The 13,270-nt window shown below is 28.1% G+C and overlaps 3 protein-coding genes across 6 annotated transcripts in view; 2 read left to right on the forward strand and 1 right to left on the reverse strand.

Moving 5' to 3' along the window:
- Nucleotides 1–9,405, forward strand: LOC126905759 (IST1 homolog). Of its 3 annotated transcripts, none has more exons than XM_050685769.1 (6): nt 1–424; nt 1,112–1,244; nt 1,310–1,453; nt 1,522–1,680; nt 1,742–2,080; nt 2,152–2,763. In XM_050685769.1, the coding sequence occupies exons 1-5, from the start codon at nt 156–158 to the stop codon at nt 2,078–2,080; spliced, it is 1,044 nt and encodes a 347-aa protein (XP_050541726.1). In that variant the 5' UTR covers nt 1–155; the 3' UTR covers nt 2,152–2,763. The 3 variants fall into 3 exon arrangements, with proteins under 3 accessions (XP_050541726.1, XP_050541727.1, XP_050541728.1); XM_050685770.1 differs by having other exon boundaries at nt 2,546–2,763; XM_050685771.1 differs by lacking the exon at nt 2,152–2,763 and adding an exon at nt 8,853–9,405 and having other exon boundaries at nt 2–424.
- LOC126905758 (carboxylesterase 1D) overlaps nt 2,086–13,270 on the reverse strand; it is a 14,654-nt gene continuing 3,469 nt past the window's right edge. The window contains exons 2-12 of one of the 2 annotated variants that reach the window (XM_050685767.1): nt 6,398–6,891; nt 6,171–6,305; nt 5,931–6,075; nt 4,310–4,495; nt 4,046–4,236; nt 3,773–3,974; nt 3,617–3,709; nt 3,266–3,387; nt 3,002–3,209; nt 2,787–2,937; nt 2,086–2,718 (exon numbers count right to left, since the gene is read on the reverse strand). In XM_050685767.1, the coding sequence (XP_050541724.1) occupies nt 2,250–2,718; nt 2,787–2,937; nt 3,002–3,209; nt 3,266–3,387; nt 3,617–3,709; nt 3,773–3,974; nt 4,046–4,236; nt 4,310–4,495; nt 5,931–6,075; nt 6,171–6,305; nt 6,398–6,763 (2,268 nt within the window). In that variant the 5' untranslated portion in view covers nt 6,764–6,891 and the 3' untranslated portion in view covers nt 2,086–2,249. The remainder of the gene's footprint in view (nt 2,719–2,786; nt 2,938–3,001; nt 3,210–3,265; nt 3,388–3,616; nt 3,710–3,772; nt 3,975–4,045; nt 4,237–4,309; nt 4,496–5,930; nt 6,076–6,170; nt 6,306–6,397; nt 6,892–13,270) is intronic. The other variant, XM_050685768.1, reaches the window with a different exon arrangement.
- Nucleotides 11,279–13,270, forward strand: part of LOC126905757 (filamin-B) — a 22,483-nt gene continuing 20,491 nt past the window's right edge. Inside the window, exons 1-5 of the mRNA XM_050685765.1 lie at nt 11,279–11,667; nt 12,183–12,307; nt 12,372–12,716; nt 12,821–12,932; nt 13,036–13,223. Coding sequence (XP_050541722.1) covers nt 11,310–11,667; nt 12,183–12,307; nt 12,372–12,716; nt 12,821–12,932; nt 13,036–13,223 — 1,128 coding nt within the window. The 5' untranslated portion in view covers nt 11,279–11,309. The remainder of the gene's footprint in view (nt 11,668–12,182; nt 12,308–12,371; nt 12,717–12,820; nt 12,933–13,035; nt 13,224–13,270) is intronic.

A 13,270-nucleotide genomic window follows, 5' to 3' on the forward strand; every position in this document is an offset into this window, starting at 1 on the left:
CATTATTCATTACAAATGATGAAATTATATATTATAAACTGATTATGAAATAATGTCAATAATTTTTTTTGAAATTTTTTAAATTAAATCATTATAGTCTCATACTTTTGTGAGGTTTTGTTAAGTATTTTAAATATTTTACTAATTTATAAAAAATGTTTTCGTCAGATGCAAACTACTCGAAGCTTAAAACTAATCTTAGATTAGCATTGAATCGTTTAAAGCTTTTAGAGAAAAAGAAGGCCGAGCTTGCTCAAAAATCGAGAAAAGAGATTGCTGATATGGTTGCTGCTGGTAAGAGTGAACGAGCTAAAATACGAGTCGAACATATCATTCGAGAAGATTACTTTGTTGAAGCTCTAGAAATTGTTGAGATGTACTGTGATTCATTATTATCGAGATTTGGCCTACTTCAGCAATCTAAGTAACTAAAAATTTAATGAATATTCTAGCCAAACTTTTTTTATTTCGTCTTTGTTGTATATTATTTTATCAAAGTTTTCATTTGTAGTTATTTAAAATTAATAAAAATTCTAAGTATAATCTCTGTCTAAATTTCTATTTGTAAAATTAATGACAAAAATAATTAATAACTTTATATTTAAGTTAGATTTTAATAAAAAACAATTTAATTTGAAAAATTTTATTTTATCATTGAACTTTTCTAATGGCTATTATTGTAGGTTACAACACAAATTTAATTTTTATAGGAGAGCCAATGTAAAAAAAAATTATTTTTTGTTGTTGGTAGTGAAGGATTATAACATTTATTATAATTCATGTAGTTGGTTTTCTAATATTATTATCATAAATTTTAATATAAATATATATTTAAATCAATAATATGTTTTTGTTTGTACTTGTATTTTAATAGAAATATATACCTTAAGATATATGATTTTTCAGATTAATGTAAGTAATTTATCCAGAATTAAAAAGATATTCAATTTATAGTAATGAATTAAAGAAAAAACATTAAAAGTTTGTTTGTAGAAGTGTCCGAGTAAAAATACATTTTTTGTGAAATAAGATTTTACATAAGCACCACTGATAAAAATAGTTTGTTCTGTATTGTTGACTATCAATTAAAATAATAGATTAATTTTCTTAGAACTTTAGATTCAACTTTACAAGAATCAGTATCAAGTTTGTTATGGGTATCTCCACATATTCAAGCAGATATTAGTGAAATGAAAGTTATTTCAGATCAGTTAACTCAGAAGTTTGGCAAAAAATATGCTGAGGTAGTTTTTATAAGTTATTATTAAAAAAATGTTTATTGAACATAAATTTTTAAGTTTTTTTTTAGTCTTGCAGGTCAGAAAATATGGATACAGTCTCACAAAAACTTAAGCATAAACTGAGTTTAAGACCTCCTCCAAAAATCTTAGTAGAAAAGTATTTAATTGAAATATCTAAAAATTATCGTGTACCTTATGAACCTGATTTACAAGTACTTTTTCTTGTTTTATTTATAAGAAAATTTAAAAAAAAAAAAATGAATTAATAAATTATTTTTAGGTTATGCAAGAATATGAACAATCACACAGTATTGATTCTATTTTATTTGATAATCAAAACACTGTAGATGGAGCTCAACGACCAACTGGATTTATTGGTTTTCCTCAACAACCTATTCCAATTATACCACCCATGCAAATGCCACCAATTAGTTATCCTGTAAGTTAAACTAAAACCCATGACAAAAAAAAAATTTATTTTATCATTCTTTTTACTATAGAACATGTCAAACATGAGCTCAATGCTAGATTCTACACCATTAGATTTTGATATTCCACCATCTGGAGCTAGTGCACCAACACCAGTAGTCAAGGACCCACCTATACCAAAACCTCGTTCTTCAAACAATGTTCCACAAAATAATTCTAAACCCAACCCATTAATGCCTAATAAAGGACTTGGTTTTTCAAACTTACCAGACCTTCCGAGCGTACCTACAGATATACCAACAGGTGATATTAAGGATAATGGTGATGATGACGATAATGAAGATGATGGAGAAACTAATTTTGATGACCTTTTAAATCGGTTTGAAGATTTAAAGAAAAATAAAAAATAAGTAAATTTACTTTTTATATAATGTTTATTATATTTATATATAAAAAAATTAAAAGTCAAAAATTATTATAGGAATAAAATAGTAATAAATTGTTGTAACACAAAAATATCCTAAACAACACAAATAGATGTCATTGCTTTTCAAGTTAGAGTTCAAGGTTTCTATTTCTTCATTTTTTTTTTTTGCCAAACAAGTTTGGTATAGCAGGTCTTTGTGTAGGCTTTTGATTTTCATCTCCATTCTTTTGATTTGTGGGATTACCTGTTAAACCTCCTAATAAAGATGGTACTCCTAGGTTAGGTTTTGCAATGTTAGGCGTTAAATTGTTCAGTTGTGGTGGTTTCAAAACATTCCCAACTGCGCCTATAGGATTTCTAAATATATTCATTGTATTTTCTTTGACATCTCCCAAAACACCTTCATTTAGTAAATTAGGTACTGTTTTCAATATATCTTTAATTCCAGGAAAATTACAAGTTGATGATTGAAGTATGTCTGGAACACCTGCCCATAATCCTACTTCACAAAATCTAAATTTTTTCTCAATTCGAGAATTTTCACTGAGTATTACATATTCAGATTGTTTAGCAGATGTAAATGATGGCCATTCATCATCCAGTTTGGATAAGCTTGGTTTTCTATAATATAAATTATATCATTCATAAAACAATCAATATTATAATGTTTTTGCTCTTGTAATAATTACCCAGAATGAACAAAATTTGCTACTAATGATGTAAAATTATCTCTCATTTCTATATCTTTAGGATCTTTTAGTTCAGCTCCTTGAATAGGTTTTCCTTCAATACTTCGTACATCATAAAGGTATATTAACTCATCACCATGGCCTGGCTCTCCTATTGAATGATGTAAATTGTAAATAATTTATGTTTAAAAATGTTTATGAAACTATTAAATTACCTGAGTCTTCATCATTCTTATTTACAGTATTTCCTTTACAATCATTTATAGAATCTGCAGGTCCTAAAATATTTGGTAAAAACCATTTTCCAGGAGCTTTTAAACATTTTGATTTATATTCAAAGCTGTAAAAATAAGTAGAGCCACGTTTTGACCATAACATAGATGTTAAAAATGCAGGTAAATTGAACATGGCATCAGTTGTACCCTAAAAAAATAATACATTTAAAGTCAAATAAGTTTATTACTAAATTTATTACATACTTGAATAACTTTTACAAAGTCTTTTAAAGCTCCGCCAAAAGAAGATGAAATCAGTTTTAAATAATTACCATTTTCAAATAATGACTTTAGAGCACTGTTAACATCTCCATTCTTGTATAAACCTTTAAAAATATGATAGTATTCATTTGACCACCCTCAACTTTATTTTTTAATTGTACACAAAAAGAAATAAGTAGTAGCTGTTATTTTACTTAATTGTACTTTTAACTCATTTAAAATAATGAGATAGGGTAGATGTGTTTTTTTGTTATCATAATATATGCAGCAATACAAATTTTTAATGGAATACATTTGAATGTAGATTGAAAAAATCTATAAAAAATTATTTACCTGAATTAGATTGAAGTACTTTACCAGGCATGACTTTAGTAACATAATCTGGGAATTTAGCCAGCTGATCTTGAACTTCCCTCTTAAATTTACCTATAATTAGTTTTATTAAACTGTATTAAAAGAATTTTTAATACTTAATTACTTTCATCATACCTAATAGTCCAGATTTTGTTTCTTGCTTATTAACACCTGTTAGCATTGGTATTTTAGGTAAATTTTTTTTTAATAAATTAAGTGGTGAGTCCAGAAGGAAGAAAGGCAAAAAGCGACCATCATTTTTCCCTTCAACTGAGGGTCCAGCTCCAAGTACATTTGATAATCCAGATAAGAAACCTTCATCAGATAGTTTTTTATTCTAGAAAAGATAAAAGTTTTTATATTTTATCTAATCTATCTGACCCCAACAATAATAATAATAATAAATACCTCATATTTAAAATCAGAGTTAATAATATCTTTTAGTGGCAACATTTGTAAGCATTTCACTGCTTCTAACCCATTTTCTTGTTTACAGCCCATTAAGCTAGTAACATTTAAATAAGTGGTTTTGGGCTTTGGATCAACTGCAAAAGGTGATACAGGACTACCACTCAGTGCAAAAACTCCACTAAACATATCTTTATTTATAAAGTAATATTAGTATAAATTATTTGATTTTCTAAGAATTGTTGTAATCTTAATTTATATTACCTTTAGTAAATTCTGACATAGACAACAAAGTAGCGGCACTAGCACCACTACCTTGTCCAGCTATTACTATTCTTTCTGGATCTCCATTGAAGTAACTAATGTAATCTTTAACCCATTTAACAGCAGCACGCATATCAAATAGACCTACATTTCCAGGCAGTTCTCTTATATTACTCGTGAGCCAACCTACAAAAATTAAATTCAACTAATTTAAGAGAAAACTGTAATGAAATCTGTTATCTTATGAAATCGAGACGTTATTAAAAAAACAAACTAATATTGTTTTTTTGAGATTCAACTTATTATTTTTTGTACTGATATCAAAACTTAATAAATATGTAAAGTAAATATATGCTTCACTTTTCGGTGAAAATAACTTTGTAGAAATAGTTATATACTAAATATTATACATTTTTCAATTAAATTTTTTTAATGAAAAACATAAATAATTTAAGTTATGATTTATTGAAATTTTTAGACATTAATATGCATAAAATATTTTCTTATGGTAAAATTATTTACTGTCAAATATTACTATCTTCACTTAAATATTTTTATTACAAAAATTTTGTATTTTAAATAGTTTTTTTGTGTTATTTCTCAAAAGAGTTAACTTATTCAAATTAGATGTATCAAAAAGAAAAAAAAAATCAAAAACGTCAAATATTGTTTTTAGCGATCTTTCTCGAAATAGAAAAAATTCTTCTTTTTAAATTTAAATAAAATAGAAAATATTCCATTAATATTAATAGGTTATTTTGTAATTAAAGCTTTAAGTATTTAAATTTTAATTACAGCAATAGCAGTTATAAAGGGGGGGAGCGAGAGATTCGTCCCTCCTTGGTCCGTGCCTTTCTTAAGTATTATAATAAAAAAGTATTTAACACGCAATAGATACGGTTATTATCATAAAAATGCACATAATATTTACAAAAAAAAACAGTTGTATTCTGCTTAAAATATGTACATTATTTAAAAATATTGAAGAAAGTCATATGTGCGCAATCAGTTAAAATTTTGGAGCTGCTAAAATGTTTGAGTATAACTTTATTAAGGCTTTATGCTTAGAAATAATTAGTTATTCATAACCATCACTGAATTGCAGATTTTTCTATGGCAAGAGCTAATTATTTTTTATGCGAACAATGTTAAATTATTGAAAATATACATTAAGAATACACTTTTCTCAGGCGCAGAAAACTGATACTATTACACCTTGCACACCCGATTTTATGCCACTGTTTTATTTTATTACTAAAATAATCGACTATAAATAGATAATTATTTATTAAATGTGTTCTTATTTAATATCAAATTAGGAATAACCCCGATTGAATGCATTGTTCAAAGTTCAAACTCTATTTTACATTAATAGCTAGTGAGTAATGTATAATATATTGATACCTAATCTAATAACTTCCATAATTCGACTAACCAATTTATTTGAATTAAAACTTGTTTTAACATTTATAGTATAAAAAATAATAGAAACTATTGATTGTCAATAGAATAGTAATAATGTTCTGATGACATTTTCAAGAGCCAAACAATTTATAATTATTATCGCGTCTTTGATCATTTTGCTTATTCATGTAATTATTATTTAAAAATTTTAACTTACCCAATGAGCCCAATCTGTATTGTACTGTTACCACTATGATATCTTTCTTTACCAAAGACGATGGTACATATTGTAAAGCTGAGCCACTATGAAATCCTCCTCCGTGAATCCATACTAGTACCGGATGGATTTTTTCATTTTTGTTCTAAAAAATTTATTATTTTTTTTATTATTAAAATGAATATTATAAAATTAATCATTTCAATTATGAAGTATCTAAATAAAAACATTATTATTTACCGATGGCGTGAACACGTTCAGAAATAGACAATCCTCACTCCCAACCAATCCATTACCATCAATACTCAATTGTGGGCAAGGGGAACCATACTTGACCGCTTCGTATTTGCCGTCGGGGTGAACCAAAACGGGACGCTAATTACATATTTCAATTTCAATTTTTTTTTCAACATTATAAGATTTTGATTTTTAATTGTAATGAAATAATAAAATTGTAAACTGTTTACCTGGAATCTTAGCTTTCCTACAGGCGGTTGAGCGTACCTAATGCCCTTAAATGCACAAGTTCCGTCAGGCTCTTCGGCACCGACAACTTCAGCGTTCCTATACTCGTCTTGTATGAACACTATGTTGTTGGACGTAGTAGGAACCGGTTGAGGCGGTAGCCGGTTGGTAGTTGGTTTGTCTGCGTTGTCTGATGGTTTTCCTCCATAGGGATTTTCTGGTATCAACGCCGGGTATCCACCGACTATTCTTTTGTTGCGAATGTTAGCGTGACAGAGTGCCAAAAGGCTGACGAACCAACAAATTTTAAACAACATGTTGGACGGTCGAGTAGTTGAAATAAACTGGTAATTTGTTGTTGGTGACATCAAGATGAGCACTGTCTAAACGTTTTCGACAAAACCAGTTTGCCTTCATTTACCCAAGGTTAATTTTTATATCGATTCGCGAGAGTTGGGGGTAGTGTGGCACTGATAAGTCATATGTGTGTACATTACTAGCAAGGAATTCAATTTTCTCGTTAATATGTTAATTTCGTACTTAATTTATTAAGTAATATAATTAATATAGATAATAATAATAATTCGTATAATGCTTTTTAACGGAACACTATCCTCAAAAAATATTTATTAATAATTTATTAGATTAAGTAGCCACAGCGTTTCGTTAATGCTAACTTCTACGTTTGCACAACATTAAAGTATAAATCTATCAGAAGTCATTATGAGTTATGTTTTTGTTAGCTAAATGTTAATTGACCTCGGGATCGATGTCGGCTGTCAGTTGTGTGTTACTTAGAATCGGTAGTCGTTTAATAGGTGGGTTTTTATTGCTTGTAAAACATTTGCCTATGGCGTCTACCCGTCTTAAAAAATGTTGAACCTTCTGATAGGATGAATTCGGTTGCGTCAATTAAATAGCCGATAATATTAAGTAAACAAAAAAAAAAAATTTTGGGTCAAGGTTTTTTTAAACCTTTGAAATTTAGGTAATAAGCCTTTATAATTACATTCGCTGTACATGTGTTATTGTAACTTTTAGTATTTACAATATACCCGAGAATTATTCTAAATGCAAAAGTTACATTTAATTTAATCGACGCTTAGTAAATTGATTCTTTAGAAAACTCAAGGAAAACATCTCCACCAAATACTTATGAAACATTTATAGAACATAAAATAAAATTTGCTATAATTTAAATTACAATTGAACCACTCAGTTCCTATTGAAAATTATGAATAATGTATTTTTATATTGACTTAACGGATTAACCAAGTCTACTTTTTGAATAGCTATAATTAATTGTGTTCCACTATTCCCTTCGGTGTTTATTAATGTAAAGGTAAAATTTAAACTTTGATGATCACATTATATATAAAATACTAAAATCATATACTTACTAAACTTTTATTTTCATCAGCCTTTAAATATAAATAATTACTATTTTTACTAATGAAAAATAAATAACTTGCTATAAATTGAAAACCAAATATTTTAACACGGTATATAATTAAAGGGAAGTAACAAGACCGACTTAATACTTTGAAAAAAGTGGACGTATGCTACTCGCACATGTCCATTATTTATATCTTTGATGTGGTGTAGTAAATTTGTATATAATATTTGTATATAAAATTTATATATAAAAATATATATTTTTTAATTTACAAAGGATAAAAAAATAAGGTGGAAGTAGTTTTCACAAAATTATCCAAGAACTTCACTTTTGTTATTCTTGACTCAAATAATAAAACATTGTTATTATTACATTGTTAAATACATTGTTAAATAATTTTCCATGAAGATTTGTAACCCTTATTACTTGTTTTTTAAATTGTTAATAATTACATGTAATACATACAGTATATATGAAAATCGTTTAATTTTACACCTGTCTTAAATAAAGGCAATATTATTCATTCATCATTTGGTCGTTAGCCAATTTTAACACTTTTGTGTCGGAGTCTTATCTGTTGACGTACATGTACATTATGTATTAACTTTTATAATATCAAATGAATATATGCTATGCATTACATTGTCTGTTCATTTTTAATGTCATTAAAGAATTTTATGACGCCTTCTTCCTTCTTTTATTTAAAAGTATTATTTTATCATCAAATCCAATCATTATAGGACTTTAAATACAAAAACACACATAATATTCTTTAAACTGTAACACATACAATTAATGTTACACTATTGCCATAATCAAAATACTTATTCGGCCACAAAAATTGTTTAAACCCCTTTATTTACTTGGTAACGAATACTTTCTTCGCCTTATATTTCCCAGTTGTATGATCATAGTTAAAAAAAATATGTTATTAAAGGGATCAATAGTCTTTTTAAATACGCCTTCAACCGTTACATATAAAATAAAGTAAATAGATATTGAAAATCTTTATTATTTTTAGATTTTTCAATTATTATACGAAATATTTGATTTTGTTTCAGATTCGTATTTAAACTGCCAATCAACATGAATTGAATAATTAATTACTAATTTAATAATTGTCATCTTGGTCGTTACAGTAACTTATACGGTATATTATTGTTTTACTTGTCTATAACATTATTTAATTTGAATAGTAATTATTTACTTCGATATTAATAAAAATGAATTTTTAATAACTAGTATTATTTATATTTTCTAAAATTATAAGAATAAATATTATTTGTACCTTTATAGCCACATTGATATACCTATAAAAATGCTTTTAATTGTATTATATCATTGAACAAATTGCAAACTATCATTATATGATTTTCGATTATATTTATTTAATCATTTATTCTATGATATTTATGTGCTATGAATTTGCATAGTGAATATTGTTTTATTTACTGGTGATTGGTTGGTCTTTGTCAAAATTGATCAAAATTTAAATACTTTATTATCTCCTATGCCTTTTTTGTTGAAACTTAATATTATTAATTTAATTTTTGATTAGTATTTACTGTTAATACCGTTTATACTTATTTGTGAATTATAACATTTTTTCATTGATTTATTTATTTTCATTTGATAAACATGTACATCAATGGCCTTGCAGAGACTTTTATTTTTATCCTTTTATATTAGCTATTGTAGTATGAGTTTACGAATTCAAAGATGATCGGTGATATATATGCTAGAAACTTTCTATGTGACCTGTTTAATTGTCAAATCGAAATACGGATCCAAAATGCTAATTTAGACTGATATTAGTATGTTTAACTTTAATTCAATTATCACATTCAAAAAGAAACACTGACGGTAAAATAGTAGTTAAACTTTATATGATAGAAAAAAATTGAATAACAACACATGATAGTAATGAGGCGACATCTAATGAATCCCAATTGTATTATTAATTAAATAGCCCTCTAATAGAAAATTGTAATTTTTTTTCATGATTTGAATGAAAAAAATGTAATTTATTCATGTGATTTATTTTTAAACCAAATTTATGTGTTTGTATCGCAAAAATAATAACATGACGACGAAGATGTGTGTATTTCTATGATAGTACTATGATACTCTTGGTGCACTCACAAGCTATATGAAAGTCTGTGGTACAACTATATGTATCTCGAAGTGTACATCGTAACGCGTATAATTTATATTACAAAAAAATAATATTTTTTTCGTAAAAATGAAAGAAGAGAGATCCTCTTACGCGTATCTCTAATGTCATGTATGTATTGTATGGGCTAAAATATTTTTAATTAAAAAAAATATTCCAGTAAAAAACGTATACTACTTAATGATGTAAATAATACGGTTATCCACGTCTATTATTATCACCGTTATTACTAGTTATGTATACTCTGGTCATGTACCTGTGTACATCTTATTTCAGGGCCAACTAATGTTTTTATAGTTAACAATGTAGTCAATAACGAATTTTTCGAAATATTATTTAGATTTGTTTACATTACTATCACTGTTTTTTTTTCAGACTAACTTTGACTCGTTAATAATTAACGATTATTGTGTTATTCATTGGAATTAATTGTTTTGAAATTTAGACGATGAAAAGTTAATAATTTTAAATGTGGTTTTTTTAATAAAATTCCAAAGCTTTGGGTTTAATAAAAATTACAAAAGCAGTTACATTAATATTGTTTTTAAATATTTTGATATTTTGAATAGGTAACGTAATACCTTCTCAAGAGAAATATTTTTTTACAATAAATTACAATCAACAATTCATTTTAGATCACCGGATTACCCAATTTAGTTTATTTAAGATTTTACCTTTTATAGAATTTTTTTAACTGAGTAACAAAAGTGTACGCCCATCATTAAAGTCTCTTCATCACATAACAAAAAATAAAACAGCCTACTATACTACACGTTTGAATCATTACAAATGAGTGTAATTAAGTTAATTGCCCAACGCGCTTACAACTCATTGAACAAGTTTAATTCTATTAAGTCTATTGACTGACAGACAATTCTGTATAACCACAAATACTACGTTCAGGAACATTTGGTCGCTTTAATTATAGTTGCAATTTTTTATGTTAAAAAAAAAATACTCCTATAGTACATATATTTTTATAACTCATGTTTTTTATATTGTGATTATCCTTCATATCATGTACGTGGTACCTAGTCATCCGTAATAGAAAATCTAATTACTTGGAACCCCAAGTGAAATATTTATGTATTTTTACATAAAAAAAACAGAATAAGCTATTGTTATGTGTGGAGTATGGAAGGGGTTATTAATTGTGATGTCTAACAAAAAAATAGTAATAATAATACCATTTGCGCTAGCTACCTGTTGTTCACACAGCGATCGTGTAAGTATTTGTGGTGGGAGACATTTACTTTCCATTTCAAACAGTCAGACAATATTATAGTGGACCCACCCATATTTGTTCACTCTCTCTGCTTAGTATCGCAGTCACAGCGCGCCAAATATGATGCGCACTGATACCGCGGCACCGCGAATATCCCATATAGGGCTCGTTGCACGAAGCCCTGAGGGTCATGCCGCCAAAAAAATGCAGATCAAGGGGCAAGAAGATCAGTGGATTCACATACAAGAGAACACATTCAAAAATTGGGTGAACGAACACGTGTCGCCGTCGAATCGCGTGAATGATTTAACCGAAGACTTGTGCGACGGGCGTGTGCTTTGCGAGTTGGTGGAAAACTTACAGAACAAGAAAATACCCTCATGGACTTACAGCCCTCACAACCGACATCACATGTTGGAGAATGTATCCAAAGCCCTAACTGCAATAGCCGATGATGGTGTAAAACTAGTCAATATTGGTAGGTCGACTTATTGACGTGATGGTCATATTTTGATCGATTTTTTAGATTTCATCATGTATGCATTTCTTAAATGACATAAAAAAACCTTATAATTACTAATTCCAAACACTGTTTACCGGATGTATCCGTTCAAATACCGAGCAGGTGTTAGCAGTATCGCCAAATAGGGAGTGTTATACAAATACATTGAAAATATGCATTAGGCAAACATGTGGGTGTATTGACCTCACATGCTGTATTTAAACAACTATCAATTTTATCGAAATGCTCATAACGTACTAAAATATATTCATTTAATTATGACGAGGTGTATAAAAAATGTTGAATTAAAATATTTGTTTTTATAACTCCAAAATGAAAATCGAAACAAATTTTAAAAATAATATTAAGGACATAAAAATAATTAATTATTTTTACTTTATATTACATTACTATTGAAAGCTTTTCTAACGAATCTACTTCGTTGCGAAGCAGTTGAAGTTAACTGTATAATAAATCTTCGTAATTTTTAGGAAACGAAGATATAGTTAACGGCAATTTAAAACTTATTTTGGGTTTGATATGGTCGTTAATTGTCCGTTATCAAATAGGACGTTCAAAGTTTCCTCCCAAAAAACTAATGTTAGCTTGGCTCAAGGTAACAAATATCAATTATGGTTCATTCTGTTTACTTTAGTTTTAATACGTTTCTATTATTATAGTCCGTTCTACCAAATTGCGACGTGACTAACTTCACAACAGACTGGAATTCTGGAGTATACTTGTCATCTTTGCTTGATCACTGTGAGCCAGGATTGTTTCCACACTGGAAAAATTTGGATCCTAATGATGGTATAAATAACTGCCGCCGTGCTATGGAACTGGCGCGAGATAGATTCAATATACCAATGATCTTAGAACCCGAATACTTAGCTTCGCCACACCTCGATGAATTATCCGGTATGACTTATCTTTCTTACTTCATGAAAGATAAAAGCCCCGGCACTAGATCTACATTGAATTGGGTGAACAGCCAGTTGAAAAATCATACAGTTTCCAATTTCACAGTGAGTTTTTATACTCTTAAATAAAAATTCATGTTTACTTTTTGATGAAACTTAATAATTTTTATTTTTTATTAAGTAATTTAATGTATAATATTATAACTTAGACTGACTGGAAAGACGGAGTAGTCTTATGTGAATTAATGAAATCATTAGGAGTTCCAGTCAAGTATGAAATTCATGATGACCCTTCCGTTTGGGAGTCTAACTTAAACGCAGGTAACCATAATGAGAATAATGCATATGTATGAACTGCATATCAATGATAACTTGAAAGTTTCAATACTTTTTTTATCAACAACGCATAAATTATTTGTTGTAGGCATGAATGCTGGTAGAAAATTGGGCGTTGAACCTTTGTTGAAGGCAAAAGACGTGTCAAGTTTAAACGCATCACACTTAGGGATGATGTCTTATGTATCTAATTTCCAATGGGTAAAACCACGTACGAAACCATCACATACCGTACGGGCGCATAGCGAAACCCACACCACTAGAGTTTATAAGCCCGTAAGGCATCAAATAATATAACTATTTTTCATTGCATAGGTATTAAA

The sequence above is a fragment of the Daktulosphaira vitifoliae genome, unplaced genomic scaffold, assembly GCF_025091365.1.
Source record: "Daktulosphaira vitifoliae isolate Bord-2020 unplaced genomic scaffold, ASM2509136v1 Scaffold_4, whole genome shotgun sequence".
NCBI lineage: Eukaryota > Metazoa > Arthropoda > Insecta > Hemiptera > Phylloxeridae > Daktulosphaira > Daktulosphaira vitifoliae.